Source organism: Myxine glutinosa, chromosome 2 (assembly GCF_964187855.1).
Source record: "Myxine glutinosa chromosome 2, kmMyxGlut1.1, whole genome shotgun sequence".
In the NCBI taxonomy this organism is placed as follows: Eukaryota; Metazoa; Chordata; class Myxini; order Myxiniformes; family Myxinidae; genus Myxine; species Myxine glutinosa.
The window spans coordinates 226,224,789-226,252,356 of record NC_136262.1 but is presented as its reverse complement, the minus strand read 5'-3'; the positions used below and the strand labels follow the sequence as shown (position 1 = coordinate 226,252,356).

The window sequence follows — 27,568 nt, the reverse complement described above, 5'->3', positions numbered from 1 at the left end:
CTATGTTTTACAACTAATAAAAACGAATTTGCGATTCATTCGCTTTCCTGCGCGTTTGTGTACGCGATGGCGATTTCTTTACCAAACTCCGGAAGCCGTTCGCTTTGGACCGAACCATTGCATGTAAATAGAGGGGGGGGATTGTCACCACTCGCAAGCCGTTCGCTTTGGACCAAACCATTTCATGTAAATAGAGGGGGGGGGGGGGGGATATAATTTTAGATATATATATAGTACGGGCATGCCCTAGTTTCTTAAATTTTCATACCCTTTAATTATTTCCGAAGGCTAAAGAAAAATCACTTAGCCTTTCGCACGTATATATAATATACACATGCCCACGCATGTATTTAGATTCATATTGATACCGGTACGCTATATGATGGGATCATTCGCCATAATAGATGGCCTATATGGTCTTTAGAAATGTATATTTGCCTTGATTTTTGTTTTAAATTATGGTATTTATTATATCTCATGGAGTTGTGGTACAATATTCAAGGATACATCGCTTAGTGGTTTGAGATGTATAGTATTGGATTGTTCAGCAATACTGGCAGCTTAACTTTCAAAGTTCAGTTTTCTTTTATAATTCACCTTGTGACATTTCAAAGGAAATCTCAACACATGTTCCTACTAAAGGTCACTAATTAACCTAAAATGTGTCATTAAACCGAAGGGAGTTAATTTATAACGTTATTTTGTTTTGTTTTTTCACCTTTGCGATTGTTGACGCAAAAATTTAACTCTTCGTTTTCAGTCACAGCTTGATTTTACAGTCTGTACCGTGCATTACCTCAACTTTGTCTTTCAAACCGCTGCGTCGACATGGATTATGATTTTTCCACGCGCTTAGCTTCGGAAAGGGAGAAGGTTGAGTCTCTTTTCGAATACGAGGGCTGCAAAGTCGGTCGCGGAACCTACGGCCATGTGTACAAGGCACGAAGGAAAGACAGGTGAGAGACTGCCAAGCCAAATGGGAGGCTGCAGGTCGCCTTTTTCGGAACACCGAATATATATGTATATATATACAAAAAATATTTCGTCTGGTACCTAAGACCCGAGTCCTGAATCGCATTTTCACCTCAGAAACCTATGAAATGTTTTTTGTTTTGTTTTTGTTTTTACTTCAGGATCCTATTAAACGGGGTTGGGGGGGGGGGGGGGACTAACCTCAAAAAAAAACCTCACGTTGAAGGATGTGCTTCAGAAACCTTTGATGAGGCGAGATTTTAAAATATCCTCAGGCATACAGAGATCGACTGCAGGAAGTAACAATTGAGATTTTCACCAATAGAGGAGGGACTGAACCATAACTTTCAGATGTAACACAGTACGAGGAAATGTTTTTTTTTGCAGGTGAAATGGAAAGGAGACATTTCAGGGGAAAGCGAGACAGTTATTCAACAGGTGTAGAAAAGTAATGCAGGTATAAATGGGTGTGCTGGTGGGCAGCAGACTTTAAGGCCTGGAGATGATTGGATGAAGCAATAGACTGTGGAAGAGGTTTGCACATGCAAGAGAAGAGCAAATGAATGAATGAATCGAGGTGAGTGTTCAACTGAGCGTTGGGAAGGTAACAAGATGATAATTTCTTGTAGAATGTGTGCAATCTGGGAGTGGGAGGGGTTGGGCAGGGGGATGATGAGAGGGGAGGATCAAGACCAGAAAGGACCTGGTAAAAGTCTGCAAGACCACCAACACATGGTGAGTGAGAAGCAGACCCTGAGACACCCCTCTGCTAATAGATGCCGATGACACTTTGGGTTTTGAACTCTACAGTTGCAAAGATGGGAAAGCACCAGCCCTGGGAGTTGGAGTCATACTCCATAGAGCTTTGGATGAATGTAAATAAATAGCACGAAAGGAAGGAATAAAATCTAGAAAGAGGAGAAGAAAGAGGAATGCAGTATGGGCCTAATAAGTGCACTTGATGGGCAGGTTGGGTCGGTGGTGGTGGTGGTGGTCGTGGTTCGTATTAACCCTCTGCTCTGGCTGCTTGGTTGCATCATTTTCTGGGGGTGTGGCTGTGCCACTGATGCAATGCCCCCTTATCAGTAAGCCGGTACTCATTTTGCCGACCTCAGAAGGATGACAGCTATTTCAACCCACCTGGAGCTATTTCAACGGCACGAAGGGCTTGAACTCAGGACCCGAAGGTCCCAGTGTTTCACATACAGCTGTTGTCCAAAAAGGTAAACGGAGAATGTGAAGATTTCTGGGAATTTCAGCTCGAGTAATGACACATTTTACAATATCCAATGAACTGCAGTTACCATTGAGAAGACTGGTTGTGATAAATGATTTTTAAAAATAAAAAAATGGAAATCGACTATTCTCCTTAAGTAGGGTTATTATTATGGGCTACAAAACAAAACGAGACTTGTAAACAAAACAAAGATTTCCATTCTAAAACTTCCTAAGTCATCATTTGCCTTCTTGTAAAGGTAATACAGTATTCCAAAAACGATCGACAACTAAGTAAAGCAAAGAGAATTAGAGCGAAGTCGATGGCGTGCCATCGCAAATCCCCAACCTTCACACTTAAAGCAAAGTTGAAAGATGGCAAAAAGTTCCACCAGGAATGACCCAATATCAAATTGAGTTTAAAAAAATCTTCTCTTTTGATGCCTGTGACCCTAAGTCCCCAACCCCTGGGGTATGAACCAGGGGTCAAATCCCAAAAAATCGTTACATATTTAATGTGTCCCCCAATGTTGATTACATACATATACAAACTCTTTCATTTAAAAATGTGCCTGTAATTGCATCTTTTGGCCATGTGACCTTTTGACCCCACCCAGAGGATGGGGCCAGAAATTATACTGCTCTTGCATCTTCTCACCATGTGATGATCCTAACTACCAAGTTTGGTGATTTTTCTGCACAACCATTTTGGAGGATATAGTGTGACAGACGGAGCCGATTACAATATGCCCGTTTTTACGGCGTAGCCCGTGGGGCAATGCCGTGTGGAATAGCGTTTGACCGTATGTTCCCACAAACATCCACCAATCAGAGCTGAAGATCTGGTCACAAAACAGGGGGACGCATTTAGTAACCATTACAGGTGCATATTTTACTGAAAAGAAATGTAATAACCTTCTGTGGAACATTTTGGGGTCCCAGCGGGTGTCGTAAGGTAGGTAGGTTTCAGAAATTCCTCAATACAATCACGATTTTGAAATGTGATCGACACGGACCTTGCTCCAGCTCCTGAATCCTTAAGTGAATTTATTGGTTCATCATTTGCAATTCGCTGGTTTTTTTCCCCCCCAAGTCATTCACGAACCGGCTGTCCATGCCTGGGGGTGTGTGGCCTGCCCTGTTTTCCCCGCCCATCGTACCACTGTAGCTCCGCCTCTCCTAGGCAGGCCTTTGCCGTATGTGTCCATGGAGCGTGAATACTAGCTGGCTGATGTTTTGCTTGGCCGGCGGTTGTTATAAATGTTAGGGACGGCCATAGAGGGCATCACGAACAGAGGAATTTGCCTTAAACCCTGCTACTAATTGACATGGCATCATCTCTCGTATGATGAACATTTAAACACAGCCTTAAGCTACATTTTCCCTACTTATTTACATTGAGATGCTCCTACACGTCACATGGTCCATACTCTTTTCTATTCAACCTTTCCTACGGTATTCTCTTACCTATCCCCCATAAACGTAACAGTATCAAACAAGCCTGGGTGCGCCGTGTTAGACTATTGGTCTCATTTTCAAAAAGCGTGGGGATAATAATTATGTGATTTGTATAAATTTACAGAAATTTGATTTGTATAAATTAACAGAATTTGTAAAGTTCTGCATATGAATTACAACCTTATATTATTTCTTGTGATTCAGTTAACCTTAATAAGGAGGGAGGGGAATGGGGGTGGATCTTTCACTCTACTTTTTTCGCCATATTTTCTAAAAAAAAAAATTCTCTTGCTGAGCTTCCATGACTTTTTTTGTTCAACTGTTGCACACGTTTCTATACTAATCTTATAAAATTTGGATCCACGGTTTCCGCGGAAGCTGCCCCCCCCCCTCAACCCGCCCACCACAACCCCTGCTTTGAGAAGGTCAAAAATAACCCAGCCTGATTATGGTTAAAAGAACGAGCTATTTGAAATGCCTTTTACATGTGGCAAAGTTGCGTGTATCACCTGAATTCTTGACGTTATCTATCATTTAATTGTGAACTAGAACAGCACTCGGTGGAGCGCATACCTCCGTCAGGCTGAACAGTTTACATTTTGCATCCCACTGATTGGCCAGATCTGGATCTGAACTAGAACCTGAACCAGAATCAAATTGGCTTGTTCTTGTCTCCTAACAACTCATCCACCAAGTTTTGTAATAACTTTCACAACGTTTTGAAATATGTTCACAGACAAACAGACAGATAGACAGATGGGGGTGAAAACTTAACCTCTGCCCTCTTTCGGTGGCGGAGGGTAAATGGCAACAAATGTTCATCATTAATTCATTCGGTCATTCGACTCCTGGTTGAAGGGTAGCTGTGCCCTTGATGCAGTGCCCCTGTACATTAAGGCAGGAATTTGAAACGTGGCCAGGGTGCCGCGCTATAGTTACCTACTTCGCTAAAGATATGGGATATTTAATGGCCACTAATAACCACTGCTGGTAGACGCACCCCCAGATTAATGTTTCATCCAACGGACAGCACGCTAGTTGATGCAACACAACCCGCTGCCTGTGAAACACCAGAATCAAATGCAGAAGAGGCGGCTCAAAAGCGAGTACGCTACCTCTGAGCTATCCTGCCCAACCCAGCAATGTGCTGTCCATTGCTGATAGATCGCTGGTACTTACTGATCAATGTGTGACACATAGTAACCATGCTAGAGTAACCATATTGAATTTTTTTTTCTAGGAAGGATGACAGAGAATATGCTCTCAAACAGATCGAAGGAACGGGCATCTCAATGTCTGCTTGTCGAGAAATAGCAGTAAGTCATCTGAACCCTCTTGAATATCTCCATTTTTCATATCGCATGTTTCGTTAAGCTTCTTAAAGTTTCAATGTGCTTGTCGTTTTCCAAATTGGTGTCGTTATTTTTTTATTCTTCTTTTTCTTTACTACAAGGTTGGTTGTAAATGAATGTTTCACCCTTGTGAATGGTGTATGCAATTGGTCATCTTGCCAAGTTAGCACATAAATGATGATGCACATCTGCCGAACTGTTATTATACAAAAATTCTTCTTGGTCCATTGATTATGTTCAAGAACCAATATGGTGGCTGATGGTTTAGAAAAACATTGGTTGTAGTTGAGAAGATCTATATTTAAAAATGAAGGCACCACCAATGAATAGTTTAGCTGACCAGCAGACAAGACTCAGGTCTAACATTTTTGACCACCAAGCAGTCTTCATCCAGGACTATAATGCCTGGTTTTCAGTAACATCTCATGGGAGGAGGACACCACGTGACTGACCTGGCCAACCCAACAAGAATGTGGGAATAATTGTGACCATTAAGGAAGAAGGCGTAGTGTCGCCAGCTGCATATTAGTTGCGTGATTTCCATACTTTAGGCAAATACTAACCACCTGGCATATCATGCCTGAACAATCGTGGATGAAGACCATCCAGTGGTCAAAATGCCGTATCTGAGCCACTGCTGAGGATATAAGTGCCTGACTGTGACAATGGAAGGTATTAATTGGAAGGCAGTATTTGATTATGGAAGGGGAATGTTCTAAAGCACATAATAAAAGACAGATTACCTAGGTAAATACATTAAAAAGGACTTTCCAGGGATTGGGGGTGGGTGGACAAATACTGCAGAAACATTGGAGATGGGTATACGACATCTTTCTACACATAAAACAATTGATACATATCTCGTATCACAATTAAATTACGTCACACTTATTCTAATGCATGTAATAAAGGAGATAACTACCCTGTCCTATGCAAAGATAGCCGATATAATTCAGTCAGGTCGGTTTCTTGGCTGCCATTGGTAACATGTAACCCAGTGCTACCTGCCGCATGGTTGGGTAGTCTGCGACTAAACTGACTACCCTCACTGGCTTGTCAATGGGGAGGGTAGGGTGACTGTGACACCCTGCAGGAATAAAAACAATATCTGTTAAGAGACGGATGAGCTCCCTTTGTGAGCCAACGGCCATTCAATAAAGAGATGGTGTCTACTAAAAAACACCCATCCGGCTGGACCGGTTTTTTAGGTAGTAGTTTGTACAGACAGCAACCGCCCATGGGAGTATTACTGTTCTGACTTAGGAGCGTGAAAGTGGTGACCGGAACCATCTTACACTCTCCGTGTCAGGATTGCTGGTCTTGCTTTGTCTCACTTAAACTATAGCTTCCGGGATAGCTTTAATCTCTCTTTCTTGCAAACAAACATCGTACACTTTTCATCATACACTTTTCATCATACACTTTTCATCATACACTTTTCATCATACACTTTTCATCATACACTTTTCATCATACACTTTTCATCATACACTTTTCATCATACACTTTTCATCCTTTGCTTTTCATCCTACGCTTTTCATCATACACTTTTCATCATACACTTTTCATCATTCACTTTTCGTCATTCACTTTTCACCATACACTTTTCATCATACACTTTTCATCATACACTTTTCATCCTTTGCTTTTCATCCTACGCTTTTCATCATACACTTTTCATCATACACTTTTCATCATTCACTTTTCGTCATTCACTTTTCATCATACTTTTCATCATACACTTTTCATCCTTTGCTTTTCATCCTACGCTTTTCATCATACACTTTTCATCATTCACTTTTCGTCATTCACTTTTCACCATACGCTTTTCATCATACACTTTTCATCATTCACTTTTCGTCATTCACTTTTCACCATACACTTTTCATCATACACTTTTCATCATACACTTTTCATCCTTTGCTTTTCATCCTACGCTTTTCATCCTACGCTTTTCATCATACGCTTTTCATCATACGCTTTTCATCATACGCTTTTCATCACACGCTTTTCATCATACGCTTTTCATCATACGCTTTTAATCATTCACTTTTCATCACTCACTTTTAATCACACGCTTTTCATCACACGCTTTTCATCACACGCTTTTCATCACACGCTTTTCATCACACGCTTTTCATCACACGCTTTTCATCACAAGCTTTTCATCACACGCTTTTCATCACACGCTTTTCATCACACGCTTTTCATCACACGCTTTTCATCACACGCTTTTCATCACACGCTTTTCATCACACGCTTTTCATCACACGCTTTTCATCACACGCTTTTCATCACACGCTTTTCATCACACGCTTTTCATCACACGCTTTTCATCACACGCTTTTCATCACACGCTTTCCATCACACGCTTTTCATCACACGCTTTTCATCACACGCTTTTCATCACACGCTTTTCATCACACGCTTTTCATCACACGCTTTTCATCACACGCTTTTCATCACACGCTTTTCATCACACGCTTTTCTTCACTCGCTTTTCATCATTCGCTTTTCATCACACGCTTTTCATCACACGCTTTTCATCACACGCTTTTCATCACACGCTTTTCATCACACGCTTTTCATCACACGCTTTTCATCACACGCTTTTCATCACACGCTTTTCATCACACGCTTTTCATCACACGCTTTTCATCACACGCTTTTCATCACACGCTTTTCATCACACGCTTTTCATCACACGCTTTTCATCACACGCTTTTCATCACACGCTTTTCATCACACGCTTTTCATCACACGCTTTTCATCACACGCTTTTCATCATACGCTTTTCATCATACACTTTTCATCATACACTTTTCTTACTCATTTTCACACCTCACCTTTACGTTCTCTCTCTTTTATTTCCTCAAAAACTCAGAGTATTCTCTCTTTCTTCACTTTTCCATTAATATGCAGCTCTTGTATTTAAGGGCAGGCCTCAATGAGGGTTTATAGTCCGCGACTGGAATCTTCAACATTAAAAAAAAAGAAGTACTTTCCACAACAATATACATAAATCCCTCCAATTTGACCAAATATAACGTGTGAATGAGCCTCAATTTTCCAACCAGCTCAAAAATGTCTAGATGGGAAGATAATAGTGGGAACACCTTATTTTGGATACTCCTGACCTGTTACTGGCTGATATTAGCTTCATCAGACTGTGCCATTGGCACATTGGGTGATATTCACAATATATGTAAAAACATCAACATGTTGAAATGGAAAAATGCAAAATAAATAGATCAAGCTGATCTTCTGGAAAGGTTATCACATGTTTATTTACTTGTATTGAACCTACCAATAACTTCGTACTCATAAAATTTTAACCACTCAGATGGTACCAACATCTGGTCTGTTCCATGAACCTTCGGTGTCACCAGCCATCGCCTCTGCTGGACCCATCCGTATTGTAAATAAGGCCTCCAAAACCAGCCATACACCTGGGCATCATCTGCCTTGCTCCCTCGGACCCTCCCAGCTCTTCTAGGACGCACACCTTTTGATAACCTCCTAGTTAAACTCTCAAAATGCATTCTCTCTACCTACCCCCACTCTTTTGTTCCTGTTTTCTCCCATTTGTAGAATTGTCTTCCTGAGACTGTCGCATCACAAAGTGCATCATCCTTCGGTTGGACATCTATCTGGATCCCATCTGCAAGAATTAGTTGGTGGAATTGAAGGTCCCGGCGTCTTTCACTAAGAACATGCGAGTTATCGCCGGCAACCTGGCCAAATTGCAAATTCCGGCCCCTTTCAGGCGAACGTCAGGTTTGGCCAGCCGGTTCATGAAAGACTTGGGCCAAAAACTTTCCCTAGTTGACCCTACAAGAAGGTGAGAATAATTGGGGCCCTGAAAGTTCCTCCTGTAAAGTTTGGTTAAGATTGGATAAGTAACGATCGAATGTGTTGTGGGCAAAGATACACAGACACAGACAACAACAACAACAACAACAACAGGCATTTTAAGGCCATTTTCCCTGCTAGAGCAGGGGTTTAGCTTTAACACAGACACACAGACAGACGGCACCAAATTGCGTATTTTAATATGATAAGCTTTGTCATAATTAAAGTGTTTGGCTCAGTTCGCATTTTAAAATACCACAGTTGGAAAGTGAAAACATCACATTTTTAATGTTTCTGGACTGACATTAAACATACTTTGATAACCTTTGATAATGAAATTGTGTTGCAATGAGAGGGTGCAGAGAAGAACATAAAAAAGGTGAGTGAAGAATCGGTTGACATCTGACCACGCCCACATTATTGGTAGACAACCTTAACACAAGGTGCCACCTAGTTGTGGAAGAAAAAAAAAAGGCAAAATGTTTTACCTTCCCTACCCCCTACGTTCTTCCAGTTACTCATTTACCACCTCAATGTCCCAAATGTGACTTCCCAGATCTCCTACCTCGTCTCAACCTTCTTTTCACTTCTTCCATGGATACTGCTATACCCTCCTCTCTTTCTCTTCCTTTTCTCAATTTAACCCCCTCCAACACACTACCTCCCTCCTCCCTTACCCTCATGTGTATGTTATAAATAGATGTTCCCTTTTGACTACCATTGATGTTCCCTTGTGCCGTGCTTGTTTGTTTTAAAGTTCATTGTTTTGGTTTGCATTGGTCTTGTATCAAATGTTTGACTTCGTGTGCAGTGTGCAGTTTGACAAAAGTTCGTGTGCAGTTCATGTTAATTTTGGGCAACCACTATAAATGTATTCTACTGGGTCCTACTAATCGGAAAAATGATGTCGCCATTTTTTTCTGTTGACCTTTAGTGACCTTGACTTAAGGTCAAAGTTCAAACGTCATTACAGTGACCATACTTCATCCAAAGTATATCAACCTGGGTACCAAAATGTGGTAAATTTCACAAGGAACATTGGTTATGACATTTGTTTCGTCATTTGACCTTTCGGTTTTTTTTTGCAATATGCAAATGAGCTAATTAGAGACAAAAATATGCATAATTAGCATACCCTATTAAACATATATCCCGGTTATGCATATAATGGCTTGTACATCCCGTCTCTAGAAAATGTTAATTGTTAGTAATTAATCACAAATGTATCCTGGGTCCTATTAGGCCAAACAAAAAAATATTCATGTTTAGCGTCCCCGCCCGCTTCCTTTTTAGAGGCCGCCTCCTTTTTTTTTTTCTTTTTTTTTTTAAACATCGTTCGACTGATCGTGAGCAATCAATTTTCTCAGTCTCTCGATTTGATAGTCTCCATCATAATTGTTTCATGGCCGCTCACACAAAATAATCCCGTCTGTGATACACGTACATACGTGCAGTAATATGCGGCTGGTTGTTGTAGACGAGCAAAATGTGTGAGCGTGCTATAGAATGTTAGTGCTAGCGTGCTGTAGTTTCTACATGCTCTGATTTCGAGACAGACTTTCTCGATAAATTTGATCCACTTTTGCTATCCACTCCATTATTTTACTTGTGTTCATCATGGTTTTCGTTTGTGTTTCGATCCGAACGGCAAGCAAAGTCGTTAAGACATGGTATGCTCGGTCTGTTCATGATGGAAAACGGACTCTGAATGATATTTTCGCCGAGTTTTCGAGTGGGGAATTTGATCAAGGAGAGCCGATCCAAAAAAGCAGGCGACCATCTTGGGAAAAATGAGCCTGGTGGCCATTTTGAGAAAAGAAAAAAAAAAAGGTGCCTCCTCCTCCTTTTTTTCAAAAAGGCAGGATGCTAAACATGTTTTGTTTTTTTTGGCCTTAGCTGACTGATGTCAATATTCTTGTGACTTGTGACCTTGAACGAAGGTCAAAGTTCAAAGAGCATATTTTGGCCACAATTCTGCATTACCATGATTGTGTTCCTATGTGCATCTAACGGTTATTGTTGACACACTGTAAAAAAATTTGCACAGAGTAAACTGGAAACGTTTTTGCTTTTAGATTGGCTTCTTATATTGTTCACAACAAAGGATCTTCATAATCTTCTTCTTCCTCATCAATCCCAAAAAGCATGTCCATGGTCATTGTTAGTACAGTTGTCATCATCTGCACCACACACATCTCTGTGCAGTTCATATTCTGTGAGCTGCAAGAGCAGTGGGAGCTGCATTTTGTTGTTGTACATCCACACTTAACTTGGTGAGTGATGGCATATGGGGCAGGAAGTTGCTTTGTTGAGATGGCCACCAGACCATCACCTTCCACTTTCCACTCAAAGTCTGCAGCAGGTGGGAGCTGTGGGTCAGGCACGTAATCTTGGTTCCACACCATTGCTTGGTAGTGGGCACGCGCGATAGCTTCTTCCAAAGCTCCTCGAGTAGGCGGAAACTTTTGAGCTTCTGATTGTTTCTTTGTGAACAATCTCCAGCGGAGGTCGCCAACATTGGTGATGGATGTCCCTGGCTCGTACAACTGACAAACAAACTCTTCTAGAGCTGCAATTGTTTCTGCTGATGGTCCATTACGATTACCAAGAGATGCAAAGGCAGATACCACATCAGGGGAAGATTTCATCAGTGCATGCCAGCAGCTAAGCTTACCCTTGCCAGCAAATCTGAGACATTTGAGATGGTAACTAATGATTGCCATTCAATAATAATGCGAAGTGATGGGATTTACATGTATGGTGAAGACTGTGGGTTTTGAATGGGAAGGGAGAGGAATAGGGCAAGAGTGAAGGTGTGTCTGTGTGTGTGTATGTTTGTGTGTGTGTGTGCGGTGTGTGTGCGTTCGCATGATAATGTAAAGCGCCATGAGGGTCGTTTACTCTGCTTGATGGGGCTATATAAGACTCCTTTATTATTATTATTATTATATGTTTATTATGCATATTTTTTCTCTAATTAGGTCATTTGCTTATTAATTTGCATATTGCAAACATCTGAGAGGGCAAATGACAAAACGAATGTCATAATCAATGTTCCTTGTGAAATTTGCCACATTTTGGTACCAAGCTCGATATACTTTGAATGAAGTATGGTCATTGTAATGACGTTTGAACTTTGACCTTGAGTCGAGGTCACTAAAGGTCAACAGAAAAAAATGGCATCATTTTTCCGATTAGTAGGACCTAGTAGAATACATTTATAGTGGTTGCCCAAAATTAACATGAACTGCACACGAACTTGAAATTGAGTACATAGGCCCCCCCCCCCCCCCCTCCCCCACTATTGCTTCGGAGGACGTAAAGTATGAAATGGATATTCAACATTCAGCGTTCATGTAAACCTTTGCAAACTTGTTATTTTGGAAGTAGTATGTGACGATGACGTGTGGAGAGTTTTGCTCCTATTTTACGACTCGTTAATTACATATCACACTTTCTGTTTCAATGCTGAATGAAACTTCAAATCTTTGCTTCTCTCTCACCCCAAGCTCCTGAGGGAATTGAAACATCCAAATGTAATTGCTTTACAAAAGGTATTTCTCTCTCATGCCGAACGAAAGGTTTGGCTGTTGTTCGACTATGCGGAACATGATCTGTGGGTGAGTTTTGACACTTGGAATTGACACATTAGTTTTATTTTTAAACTGACATTTGTTTTATCTGTGGGATATCATTTGGATAATTTTGATGCGAAATGAGTTATTGTGGTTGGGAAGAGATGTTAAAATATGATATTGAGTTGTTGCTTTTGGAAGTAAAATTTGATGTTTCTGCTAAGCTATTGACGAGCATCTTGTTTATCCTTCTCGATCCTTTGGTCCCCCCTTCCACCTCATTAGAACAATTTCCTTAATCCCTTAAATTGCTGCTGAGCCCGTCTTTTTTGATTGATCCACAGCACATCATAAAGTTCCACCGAGCTTCTAAAGCAAACAAGAAACCAGTGCAGCTGCCACGGGGAATGGTCAAATCGCTGTTGTATCAAATTCTGGATGGAATCCATTATCTACATGCAAACTGGGTCTTGCATAGAGATTTGGTAATGCATTTAAACGCCACCCTGTCTTTACCTGCATCTGGCCACCTGCAGCCCCCACCAACAATGCACTGGCCCACTTGCAACACCATACCCACAATGCACTTTGCTTTCACCAACATCACACACAAAATTTACACCTAGCTATCAGAACATTATATACACAGTCACCAAGACGAGGCATTTAGTGGCTGGAATTCTACGAAAGTCACGCCAACCTGCTGCTAAACATTTTGCGATAGCTATTTGGCTTCGAATGCCAGCTTAGGATCCTAGGATCCTGGGTTTGAATCCCGGTCGATCGCTGAATTAACGCCAGGGGGGTTGACTCAGCCTGTCATCCTTCCGAGGTCGGCTAATTTGAGTACTAGTTCACTGGTAATTCCCTGCTTGTCGTAAAAGGCGACAAAAAGGGTTGGCGGCAGGAAGGGCATCCGGCCGTAAAACATTGCTTCAAAAAGGGGACCGAAAAACAACAACAACCACGGTCCCCGAAAAAGGCCATCCCCCGCTTGCGGGGAAAAATGGCCTCTAAAGGTGGTTTTTTATTTGGCTTCGAATACGGAATTCCAAGGGCCAGCTATTTAAACTTGTAGCACCCAACAATGACAACAATCAGATATTAATAAAAACAACCATCACTGAATGAGTGACGGGCAGCAATGAACGACGAATAGCTATGCTTGAGAATCTGCTAACAAAAACTAGATTGTATCCTTTATAACAGCTCTCGCTATTTAATCTTGCTGCCCTCAGAAACCAGCAAATATCTTGGTGATGGGGGAAGGACCAGAGAGAGGCCGAGTAAAAATTGGTGAGTAAAAGTTTTTAATTATTTTTTAATAGTTTGGTGTGGTAGCCTGTGATTTGGGAATAGATTTGGGAATTTGGGAATAGAGCCTGTGATTGATGCTGTGAAGAGGAACAGGTTGAGATGGTTTGGTCATGTGTTGAGGAAGGATGAAAGTGACTGGTTGAGAAGAGTGATGGAAATGAATGTAGAAGGAAGTAGAGGACGGGGAAGACCGAGAAAGACTTGGCTAAAGATGGTGGAAGAAGAAATGCGGGCAAGGGGGTTAACAAGGACAGATGCAGAAAATAGGGCAAAATGGAGAAGATTGTCGTGGGGGCCGCAAGGTTAACCCCAGCTCTAGCAGGGAAATTGGCCTTAAAATGCATGTTGTTGTTGTTGGTGTGGTGGCATCAAACATATCAGTTTTGCTTTATTTGATGTATGCATGGAGCACACAGTATAATTCCCAAAATAATATAATCTATCCTCTGCTAATGTCATCTTTATTATTTTCAAACATCATGATATCTGACTAAGTTTGGATGAATTCCTGGTCACACAACTGAAACAGATGTTTGGTACTACAGAACTTTAAAATGCAAGAAAACAAACACGACATAACAAGAATGACTGAAGCTTTTCGTGCTGTACTCCTCAAAGTAAATCACAGCAAGAGAAAGAAAAGAGTGAAAGATTGTGCATATATAAGCATGTCTATGTAAGAGCAACACCGATTGATTCATCAGTCATTATGTAATTGGTAATCTGAACACCCATTGGTTGATTAAGTCACCACAATCTCTAGCTCTGATTGGCTGGAGCGGAGTTGAGAGCGCTGACTCACCAGCACCAATACCTTGGAGAGAGGGGGGATGGGGTTCCCCACAGAGAATTCATTAATTACATGTTGGTTACTGTTTCTGCCACTCCTCTCTCTCTGTCACTCTGTCTCTCCATCTCTCTTTTTCTTGCCTGTTTTTCTTTCTTTATTTCAAGTGTGGCCACACTGCCCCACTGTAAATGTCTTGCCTTTTTATACACTACCTCACTGTTCCCTAAACTTGGATCTCGTATTGAAAATAAAATAGGAGAAACTAAGACTCGAGTCTGTATCCTAATTAATTCTGCTATCCATATCTTTATTACGCTGCATTGTAATGGTGTCATCGAACACTAACTTAATCTTCAGAACTTTAAAGGTGTCCATTTATCTCTTGCAGCTGACATGGGCTTTGCACGCTTATTCAACGCACCTCTAAAGCCACTTGCCGACCTTGATCCCGTCGTCGTGACATTCTGGTATCGTGCTCCAGAACTGCTGCTGGGAGCTAGGCACTACACAAAAGCTATTGGTCAGTAAGGGCAATTGGTCAGACAATTTCTATTGTATGTCATCATGCATATAGTGATAAACTATATTATATTCTATTATATTGTATTCTAATGCTTCTTTCTGTTTACCTTTGAACTGCATTATCATTCAGTCCACTACTTTTCTTGATTATTTTGCCCTCAATCAGACAGCTTATCTCTCCAATTCCAATTTTGTGTCTTGGATTATTTTTACCATTTGTAAGGTCATCAAGTTCATCAAAACATTTGTACAGTAATTTGAGGCTAACTGGATGGATCTTCTGCATATTCATGGTCACTGTGCAGTAGGATCGCCTGGTTTTGGACACAAAAAAAAATCATGCTCATCTTGAATGTTGCGACGAGGTTTTGAAGATCTATAAACAATGTACAGTAATCATTATCACATTAGTGAACACAGGGACATTGGTTTACAGGAACATGATCACAATTACAGTTTTAAAGCAGAGTCGAGTGAAAAAAATTAGTAAATGCAACAAGCCAGTGGTGACATCAATGCTAGAGATGTAAATAAATGCATTTTAAACTTGTATCCATCTCTTAGTAAATAACACACTCATTTTTTCCCAAATAATTACCTTTTATAATTCCAGAGATTTTGATGATACCAACGAGATACCAAGTGCCTTTTAAAAATATATTTGAGATAACTAAATGGACAGATATTTTGGCTTGCATTAGAAAATTTAACCTGGTGTACCCTTTTCATTGTCCAATCGTGACCAAAGAAAGGGCGAGGAACGAGTAATAACCTTGCACAATAACCTGTCGAATAAGGTGGGGAACTGGCATTTCCACACTGAATGAGCGAATGTTGTGAATTTGCTCTTTGACAATGATGACTCGACAGATACAGTGAGTGTAATTCCCCCAAAGTAGGCAAGGGAGACAGCGGTGATTATTTCCACAAAGTAGATTGGATAGTGCTCCGCTTTTACAAGGAGGCCTCACTGCGTATTCCTCACGTCACAAGGTAGGGCTGTCAGTGGGGTAAATAGTAGAAAGGCTCTTGTGTGTTGGTCTTCTTCATTTGCACAAGAAAAGGTTTGCTCTTTCAGCGTTCCAATTTTATCAACCATTTTTGCTACAGATATTTGGGCGATTGGGTGCATATTTGCGGAACTGCTGACCTCGGAGCCAATATTTCATTGTCGACAGGAGGACATCAAGACCAGCAATCCCTACCATCATGATCAGCTGGATCGAATTTTCTCTGTTATGGGCTTTCCTGCTGGTAAAATGGACAAATGCGAGGGTGGAATTAATTACTACAAAGACTTTTGGTGAAGAGTATGATGGGAATCTGAATTTCCTTCTTTTTTCACATTCCAGATAAAGATTGGGAAGATATTCGTAAAATGCCGGAGCATCCAACCCTTCTGAAAGATTTTCGCAGAACCAAGTAAGTGACAGCTGCTGGGTCATATGTGTCAGTTGGGGCTAAAGTGAGTCAAGATGTAGTGAAGGGGAATGTGGAAATGTGTTGTGGGTGCATGTGCTGATTATAAGTGGTTTGGTGCAAGTGTTTCGGAGGTGTCGGAGTTGGGAGCACTGCTCAAATGGCTTGGGTGGCCGTAAACGAGTATTCTAAAGATTAAAGTACAAGTCGAGAGATGTCCTTGATCAACGAATTGTTTTTGCTTCTTTTTTTGTACAGTTATGCAAACTGTAATTTGATCAAATATATGGAGAAGCACAAAGTGAAGCCAGACAGCAAAGCATTCCACCTGGTTTGTCCTTCCCTTCCTTATATCTCACTCAGAGTTTCAATCCATCTAAATACATATTTTCAAGTGTTTGTGCATTTGTGTTAGTTTGTGTGTTATTCTTTCGTCGTTAATCTTTTCTAGTTAAAACAAAACCTGATTTTATGTAATACCGAACGAAGATGGAATAATAGAGTTTGAAATGAGTGAAGAAGAAACGAGGCAGACGTGCATTTGCGAACTTAAACGTGCGTCAACATAAGCAAGAGCGAAGGTTTTATTGAACAAATTTTATTTTTTAATTTACTCTTACCCATTCTCCCCTTTCTCAATTTTCCAGCTGCAGAGGCTTCTTACAATGGACCCAACCCGTCGCCTTTCCTCTGAGCACGCCATGACTGATGGATACTTCCATGAAGATCCTTTGCCTTCAGCAGAGTAAAAACTTTTAAACATTTTTTACACCCCTCGATTATCCCATTGATCCTCTCACTTCTTCTCACTTCTCTGCCTGATGCACATGCTTTTTAGCTCATTTGTTTGACATTTGTCTGAATCATGCACAAATGCGAGGAGGAATTTAAATTTGTCACTGTTGTGTTGATTTTTTTTTCTGACCAATGAAATACGGAACTATACAAAGCAGCTAGTTTTTGTGTTAAAATGAAATGTGTAGACGGAGTGTACCCAGGGGTGACATGTCCTGATGCTTAGGTGCGAGGAGCACCTTTATGCAAAAATCCCATCAGTGGATCAAGCTTGTTAAAGTGTGTGGCCTTTTTGCTCTATACAAGCATATGGGCGAGCTATCTTGGATTTTGTGTAAGCTAGTGCGAGGCAGCCTATCTGGTTCTGTGATTCACCAGTCTCTGACTTTGTGATCCTTAACCTACATTATAAAACAGGAGTGTCTGTCAGTCCATCCTGGAACTACTCCCTCAGTTTTGGGGCTAGCCCTACCAAACCTTCTGTGGAACGTTTTGGAGTCCCAGAACATGTCGGGAATGCAGGTAGTGTGGAAAAGTAGGAGCTTTCATTAGTTCCTCAATAAAATTATGATTTTGCAATTGGCTCGAGACAGATCTACTCCTGAATCCAGAAGTAAACAGATAACAACGGTTCGCTGGTTTGATAATATCCCTATACAATTGTGATTTATAACATTATATTTCTTTTATTTTGATATATTAATATTATATTTTGATATATTAATATTATATTTTGATTTCTTAATATTTATTTTGATATATTAATATTATATTTTGATTTCTTAATATTTTATTTTGATTTCTTAATGTTTTATTTTGATATATTAATATATAATTTTGATATATTAATATTTTATTTTGATATATTAATATTATACTAGCGGTAACCCGTGAGAATCACGGGCATAAATAGTGTTTATGTTCATACAAACTAACTTGCCCTTCCTCTTCCTTTCCGCTTCCTTTCAAAATAATTATTGTGTCAGTTGGCACCAACATTCATTCTGGCGGATCTCCTGAATATCGCTTTGTATTCAACTGCAGTATTGTCTCTTATAGTGTGGTTACTGGTAAGTATCCCCTTTACATTTCTGATCGCATTTATATTTGTATTAAAAGGCATAGCATGCCTCTCGAGTTGCTGCGCATCCGGGCACACATCAGGACGTCTTCTTCTTCTCGGTATCAAGTGCAGCGTCTCACTGTGCGTAAAACAAAATGGCGTGGGTTATTCAAAGCTTTTCACTGATTTTCAGCTTTTATTCCAGTCATAACTTAAGGGTAAGTCATAACTACATAGTATCACACATATCTTAGGACGACAGGAGCAATAGCTGGAGAGAAGTTCCTATTACAAACTTCAGAAATAAGCGTTTTAATGATGTAGATTTTGATATATTATTATATTTTGATATATTAATATTTTATTTTGATATATTAATATTTTATTTTGATATATTAATATTTTATTTTGATATATTAATACCAAAGTATTAATTTGTGATTGGAATAATGAATGATGCTGTTTGGAATGAAAATATAGAGATATTCAGTTTAAAGCAGAATGAGGAAATGACGTGAGGGTTTCCAACCGTGACATTCGCGGATTCTCCATTGACTGAACAGAGAAACATTCAGACTGGGTACGTTTTTTGCCCAAGTCATTCACAAATCTTTTGCCAATGCCTGACGTTCAAATAAAGGTGGCACAGGAATGTGGAATTTATTGATTCATCGTTTCCCATTCGCCGTTTTTTGGCGAACTCATTCACGAACCAGCTGTCCATGCCTCAAATTTGACTGAAGGTGGCACAGGAATGTGGAATTTATTGCTTCGTCATTTGGCATTCACCATTTACACATTGTTTGTTTGTTTTCACCCCCCCCCCTGACCCCCCCACCCCCCCTCCACCTGTGTACCTCGCTAGTAGATGATACAGCCATTGCGTATCAATATATGAGTAAAAATTTTCCAATCTTTTAAATAAATGTTTTGCCTGCCACGTGCTTGTATTTGGCCTCAGTTGGTTGCTGAAATAAAATAGTTTTCTTTAAACTAATATCAGTTTCTCTTCCATTTCCAATAAATTTTTTCTGTGCAATATATTTAAACCTAGTGTGAGCTTTCTTAAATATAATTGATTTGCTATGTCAGAGAATACTTGTTTTTTATTTTTTTAGATTTCTTGTGATCCACATACAAACCCCATTGGTATGAAATGCTGCATAAACATAGAAAAGCTTTACATTGCCAGGTTGGTGGTGATGGTTCTGTGTCACTGTGTACAGTGTATTTGCAGGTTGTCAAATCCCATATCCTAAAAGAGAGTTTCTGAATGAAGAGGAGATGGAAGAAAAGGGTGATAAGGTAGATAATGACTGCACTGTGCCTCTCCCATTGATGTTTTTTTTTTTCCTTCTGACATAATTTAATCGGCCTAAACATGATCCTCTATTGTTGCCTCAAAGTGGTGGTTTATCTTCGAGGAGCGTAATCCCACATTTAAAGTTAGATAACCATTTCGTTAACTGTAGAATATGAGGGTGCGCTTTTTCCTTACACAAGTGTTGTGTTGGTGGATTTATTTGGAGCTGGGAGCATCTTTGCATAAATATCCATTAATAACGTTTCGTAAGATCCCAAGGCCGAGAAAACGTCCCGATTGTAGTCTTCAACAACAAATAATATCAACGTAATTATAAATCACATTATAACTAGAACGGCACTAGTAGAGCGCATAGTCTCGTCTCGTGTGTTAATTTTGAACAAAAATACCATCGTTAACTAAACACGCTACTAGTATGGCCCATGTACTCGTATCATCCATACACCCGATTATGTAACAGTTTCTTGGCATGGGTTATAAATGTCATAAATTTAATTATTCCCACACATCGGGTCATACATCATATACAATGCCTATAGAAAGTCTCCACCCCCTTTCAAAATGTTCACCTTTTATTGCCTTGTAGTCTGGAATTAAATCAGACTTTTTCCACCTTTTCCACCTCAGCTTCCAAGTGAAAAACAAATTCTACAAATTTCAGAAAATCCAAAACTAGAATATCTTGGTTGGATAAGTGTCCACCTTCCTGAGTTAATACTTGGTGGAAACACCTTTGATCAATTACAGCTGTGAGTCTGTTGGGATAGATCTCTACAAACTTTGCACCCCTTGATTTGGCAATATTTGCCCATTCTTCTGCACAAAACTGTTCAAGTTCAGTCAAGTTGCATGGGGAACATTGATGGCCAGAAATTTTCAAGTCATGCCACAGATTTTCGGTTGGATTTAGGTCGGGGGTCTGACTGGGCCACTCAATTACATTTATCTCTTTGTTCCTTAGCCCCTCCAGTGTAGCGTTGGCTGTGTGCCTCTGGTCATTGTCATTGCAGAAGGTGACCTTCCGTCGTAATTTCTGCTTCCTTAGGTCAGCAGGTTTTCCTCCAGGATTTTTCTGTATTTTGCTCCATTTTCCCTTCTATCCTGACAAATGCCCAAGTCCCTGCTGATGACAAACATCCCCATAAGACGATGCTGCCACCAACATGCTTCACATTAGGGATGGTGTTCTTTGGGTGATGTGTGGTGTTGGGTTTGGGCCAAACGTAACGTTTTGCATTTTGGCCAAAAACTTCCATCTTCGTTTTGTCAGACCACAAAACTTTTTGCTTCAGAAAAAAAAAGCTTCAAAATCCCCAGAGTGGTTTTGTGCATACCTCAAACGGGACTCAAGGTCGGATTTTTTGAGTAATGGCTTCCTTCTTGCCACCCTACCCTACAGGTCAGACTTGTGGAGTGCTTGGGATATTGTTGTCACATGCACACACTGACCAGTCTTTGCCATAAAGGCCTGTAGCTCTTTCAAAGTTGCCATCGGCCTCTTTGGTCATCCGGTTTGGAGGGACGGCCTGATCTAGCTTAGTCTTGGTGGTACCATACACCTTCCACTTCTTATTGATTGTCTTGACTGTACTCCAAGGGATATTCAAGGCCTTTGAAATTTTTTTATACCCATCCCCTGATCTGTGCCTTTCCACAACTTTATCCCGGAGATCAATTTGAAAACTCATTGGTGCTCATCGTTGATTTGTTGCTGTGAAATGCACTACCCAGCAGAGGAAACGTACAGAAACAGCTGATTTTATTCTGACAATCAGAATCACTCCAATTTAACACAGGTGGAGGCCAATTAACTTGGTGTGTGATTTGTGATTGGTCACCCCTGAGCTAATTTAAAATTGCTATTATAAGGGCGGTGGACATTTATCAACCAAGATATCCTAGTTTAGTATTTCTAATTAATTTTCTGAAATTTGTAGAATTTGTTTTTCACTTGGAAGTTGTGGGTTACAATGTGTAAATAAAGGTGGGAAAAGTTTGACTTAATGCATTTTGCGTTCACAATTCAACTTCAGCGTTCACAATTCAATGTAAAATACGCTTCGTTATTTGAAGCGAATTTACAAAGTGGACAAACTTTCAATATTTCCCAAAACCTACAAGCTTGGGCTGTCCGTGCTGCTAACAAGGAAATATTAAAAGCTGATCTGGGTTTAAAGTCCCGCACTAGCTTGTGGAGACAGCATTGCTGAGGCTGGAGAATGGAATGAATGAAAATATCCAATGCTTCAGGAGACCAATAATTAATTTACTTATCTCTGCATTCAATTAACTATTGATTTAATGTTTTACTGTACTTCCCATTTTATTTTTTTTATTTTTTTTAGTCAGTGGTTCCATATGATTTACCTCAGGTTCATAAACTTTAGTTTATAATAAAGTAAGTTTTGATGCCCGTTTCTTTTCAGTTATGGTTACACTGAGTTATTTTCTCCCGAAAAACACCCCGATGTAAATGTTCGCTGGGGTTTCACATGATTAACATCGTTGAGATTGTTGTGTTGTGATCACTCCGCAAAATTAAAAATGAGAACACGTTTTCATGTCGCAAAAAGTTAATCGTGTGAAAATTTCCACTTTTACAGAGACTCTTGTTTGTAAAATCTGAGAGAGCTGTAAATCGCTCTCCTGGATTATTTTGTGAGCGATTGCATTTGCAGAAGTAATCTGTGTGGTGCTTACGTAGCCCACGTCACCATTATACTTCAGCCTGGGGGTCGCGGCTTGGGGATTTCTGTTGTGGGGGGGCCTGGCAGTTGCCGTGGCGTTGCGGCCTGGAAGTTGCTCATCATGTTTGCCAGAAGTGGCAACGTAATACTACCAGCGACCAAAAAGGCAGCATCTTTGACCCAGTCTTACTCCTCATTTACACCAATGACCTCTGATGCTCCACAAAGCTTTTTCCATTCTTGCAGAGAATTCCCTATTTTGCCCAATGGTATGCATTTCCAACAACAAAACAATAGCGACCGGTTCTTAGGATCAGCTGGGACTCTTATAAAAAAAAAAAAAAAAAAAAAAAAAATTCCCCACTTGTGGAACTACTTTCACAGTCGGTACAATACGCCTATTCCCTATAGGGGTTCAACACTGCAGTACACCACCATCTCATCCTGTCTTCCCTCCTTACTTGTAATCCTTTAAGATGATGGAAGTGGCTGTATAAATGTAGTTGTTCTATTTTAACAAATATCTTTATACCTTGCATTTTCACAGCAACAGCCTCAGCAGGGAAATCATGGAAACCAGGATTCCAGCCATGCACCTGGAGCACCAGCGAATAAAAAGCCTAGAACGCAGCCTCCTGCAACGACCTCAGCGACAACCGATTATCAGGTAAACCACCGATATTTTCCCACAAGATAGGTTTAGCACCCTAAAGTGCAGAAGTGGTGCAAGGATTTTAAAGGAGTTTATATTGAACCACTCTATGAAAAAATAATAATAATAATAATTTATTGCATTTTCAAAAAGTTTAATTGTGCCCGTTAAAGGTGTGTCAGACATGCTTACATTGTCTTATATTTCTCTCTCTCTATGCAAGCGAGCTCATCCTGGATTCCAAGGCCAACCTCAAGCTTCACAACCACAAACAAACGTCAGCTTTCCTTCCACTTCTCAAACCAATCCTAACTTTGTGAATCACCCTCATCGCTACTAGCCGATGGACATTACCTTACACAATCCGGTCAAATGGCACAGAGAGGTAAAATTTCCCCAATTACATTTGGTCGTATACCAGCCCAAGGGCTTGTTTTGTACCGTCGCACCTGCTGTGAGACAATCACGTTTGACCTGTTTCCACTGTCCGAGATCCATGGTATGTCTGTTGTCACGCACGTAAATGAATACGATCAGACCTTTGTGACTTCGTTCAGAAACGGAGGGCATTTGCTGCAATGGGATGTGGACAGAGGAACCCCATATACGTCCGGACAATTTAAAAGCCTCAAACTTGTTTTCTTGATCCTCTGCCTGCTTTGAATGTTTTTACTAAACAAAACATTTCAGTCCATATGGTCTAGGACAGTTCATGTTCAAAAATGTATAGTTTGTAAAAAAAATAAATGGCTACTTCGCAAAATCTATCAGAGTACCAGTCTCTCACTGTTGTAGTGAAAGTAATAATTGAAAAGTCATTTTGATCGTCATATTCCTCTGGTGGAACATTGAAGTACACCTGCTTGGAATAATTGATGATGACATTGAAAACAGTGAAGGTAAGGGAAGACACAAGGTGATTTGAAGATTAAGAACAAGCTCTGATTATTCTGATTAAGAATAAAATAAGATGTAAATGGTTTAAGAACTGAACAGCAGCAAAAGGTTCAAACTTTTAATCTGAAACGTGTAAATAGAGTGCAAACAAGGAATGATTGGTGTCGAGTTCATTCTGCAAGGATTGCGTACATTTTTCTACATCAAGAAATATGTACAATAAGTACATATTTCTACCTGTTTGTGATTGCTGGCTTTACTTTAGTAGCAAATCCTTCATGTTATTGCCATAATGGTCTTGAGATGTGTTTTCTTCCTCCAAGTAAAGTTGATGGAAAAGATATATTAATCTTGGAAAAGGGTTTGGATGGTTTAGAAATAGCTGGTGATTTTGGTGGTTAATAGTGATTACAATAAAATATTTTTGGATCGATCCATGACAAGATCCACGATCACACTGCTTCTTCAACTGCCAATGACCTTGAATTTCAGGATAACGTGGTGAAGAAAATGTACCAACCGCAGTGCTTTGTATAAGTTCGTTGGGAAAAAAACCCCAATTCATTTCCAAGTTATTTTGTGGGGTGGAGAAGTTAAGGAAATAAAGTCAGGAAGTGACGTGTTACCTTGTAAAATAATAAGTGCATCGTTTCAGTTGCCTTTGTTTTGGGATTCCATTTGCAGACATTGTTCCTAACGGGTTGAATACATCGGCATGAATGACTAAATAAGTGGAGTGGAAGAAACTTTCATTGAAAAGAAAAGGAAACCAAAGGGTAAGAAGAAAACCTATTTTGATGCGCTACAGTGTAAGGCACTCACTTTCATGGGGGTTGGTGCCATTAAAAAAACAAAACTTTAGTTCATGGAGGACAGAATGGTGGTGAGTTCAGAACAAATGTCAACACTTTTCAAAATAGACTGAAGATGATAATGATAGTTTTATAAAGTCTTATATGTGGAATGTGGCACGATTGGAAATGAAATATTATGTACCCATCAGTTTGCAGTGAAAGAGCAATCCTCCTTTTAATGGACACTTTCGACCGTGCCCAAAAAGGTGTTCGTGGGGCTGACGTTTTCACAAGTTCGGACATCTATCTATAATTCCAGTAATCTCTGTGTGTATGTGTGTGTGTGTCTGTGTGTTTGTCTGTGACCGCTGTTTCTCGACAACCACGGGTCCGATATACTTGAAACTTGCCAGGTATATTGCTGGGGACCCGAGGATGTGCCTTTTCAAGGTTTGAAATTAATCGGACAAGTGGTTCCCAAGGTATGGTCACCGTACTCGCAAGCCGTTCGCTTTGGCTTTGCGAATGGACCAAACCATTTCATGTAAATAGAGGGGGGGGTTCTACCGTACTCGCAAGCCGTTCACTTTGGCTTTGCGAATGGACCAAACCATTTCATGTAAATAGAGGGGGGGGGGGTGGTGTTCTGTGGTCGTTACTGCCACGTGGTTTCAAAGTTTTTTTTTGTTGTTGTTTGCACGCATGTTTTTTTGCACCCACGTACGGGCACGCCCTAGTATTAAACAACTCCGGCAAATGCTCTTTTACATTGATGATTAGATATTTTTTTTCCCCATCATGTCGAGGTTTAAGTGTTGAAGAGACTATATATATATATATATATATATATATATATATATATATATATATATATATAGTGAAGAGCCATTTTTAGCTCGTCATGAACCTTGCAAGAGAGCTTGACGATCAGGACTGAATACAAAATGGAGTACAGGGTTTGGTGAAATTGCAGCAACTCCTTGCTTTTGCAAGTTAATATTGTACATTATAGCTTGAAACAGGAGGAACATTTTGAAACCAAAGTAAAAAACAATCTGGTGCTCAATGTTTGGTGTTTTTATAGAAGGAACGCCAATATTGCTGTGGATGAAGGGAGGTTGACATATCAGAAGGTTAGAAAATTTCATCAAAACTATTGAATTGACGGTTGCTGCCAACCAACCATGCAGATCCAAGCAACAGATCGTGGCTTTTGGAAAAGCAGATGAGTAGCGATGAGCACAGCTGGCCACAAAAATGACAGGGTAGCCAGGAATAAGAAAAGCGACATGCGGCATATCTGATGATCGGATGGTGTACGCACTGATCATGATCAATCAGACGATAATTGACAACAGTGGCAACCAGACACCCTTGTAAAAAAAGCATGACAGTGGAAATTCAAATTGCCGATTTCAAACTTCAACGCTATCAAATGTGGGAACACACATACAAAAGTAACCCATCCAAAAATTACAACAACTGCTCCATCGCTACATGTATTAGATCATTAAGGTCTTGGGTTGCTCGTCAATGCCAAATCACATCTGCAGATCAATCCTGAACCGTATTTCTAGGAGGAAATAAAATCTATCAGAAATTCCTGAAATGCTAATGAAAAGTCAATGCATTAAACGGTTCCATAATTAGAGATCAAATTTGACCATTTCAACTACAATTAAGAAATGATGTCCAGTAAAACTAACTTTTGTGAAAGCTTTGGTGGGGTGGTGGAACATAAAATTGGACTGAAGATGATAGTGATGCTGTCGAGGATAGTGGAGCGCACAAGGACGAGTATATAAACAGATGGTTTTGGGACAAGGAGTAAAAACTCTACATAGAACAGTGCTGCAAGCACATCGGTGATCTCACACACGATGTAAGAAAGCCATGCTCTCAAATCAAAAATCCTATTTCAGAGTTACAAACAAGAACATTCATTAAAAAAGTAAAATGAGCGAAAAGCAGAGTTTAACAAGAAAGAGCAATCAGAGATTGCAGACCCTCACCAGGACTTGTTTTTAGTGATTTTTAAGGCTTTTGTGTTAAAATTAATATGGCGGCCAAACCACATGACCGATGGTCATTTTTTCCTCCACCAATTTATGCCTACATGACGCTCAAGAAATTTCATCTTGATCGGATGAAGTTTTGTACTTGTCGAATTATGACGTCATAATGGAGGAACCTATGACCATCATTACCATATTTTATTCCCCCTGGAGAGTTCTTTACAATGAGCCAGGTCTCCACCAATTGTTCTTCACAATGAGCCCAAAAAAAATTCTATGCAGCGCTTTCAGAGATATAGAGGTGCAATTAATTTTGGTTTTTCCAAGATGGTGCCCGTACCACGTGACCTATGATGTAATTATCATTAAAAAGTTTTATAGGTGAAGGTGCACCTGTGGCGAAAATTTCCTGTCAATTGGACCAACGGTTGCAGAGAAAATATTTATTCTGTGTGGACAGACAGACACACAAATGTAATACCTTCTCCTCAAGAGTGCTTGATCAAATGGAATGAGACCACGCTCCCATTTGCCATCTCAGTTTGGCGAAAGGACATGCAAGATGCACCCAGAAGATGGCGGTGAGCGTAGGTGCACGCAATGGTGTTTTATACAAACTGATCAATTTTAAATGGAGAACCAATCCAGTCCTGACCCTTCGACTTACTAAGCACTTTACTTCACCATCGGGTATGCCTGCGTCATATATGAGATCAGCATATGCAAAGACGTTGGACCTGGAAATAAACATCACCTGCTGTTGCTTTATGGACCGCTTCAAATTATACAATCACAAGATCCTCCATCTGCTGGCTGGCATTGTCCTTCCAGATGTCTGAATAAGTCTCCAGCAGAGCAGATAAAAGCAG

General features: G+C 40.2%; 1 protein-coding gene across 1 annotated transcript; it reads left to right on the top strand.

The window, feature by feature from the left end:
- Positions 1–358: 358 nt before the first annotated feature.
- Positions 359–24,335, top strand: CDK8 (cyclin dependent kinase 8). Its single transcript, XM_068106115.2, has 13 exons — positions 359–956; positions 4,886–4,961; positions 12,359–12,469; positions 12,769–12,909; positions 13,663–13,720; positions 14,920–15,051; positions 16,164–16,307; positions 16,406–16,475; positions 16,731–16,803; positions 17,120–17,217; positions 19,557–19,635; positions 22,889–23,008; positions 23,217–24,335. The coding sequence occupies exons 1-13, from the start codon at positions 829–831 to the stop codon at positions 23,331–23,333; spliced, it is 1,347 nt and encodes a 448-aa protein (XP_067962216.1). The 5' UTR covers positions 359–828; the 3' UTR covers positions 23,334–24,335.
- The last annotated feature ends 3,233 nt before the right edge of the window (positions 24,336–27,568 follow it).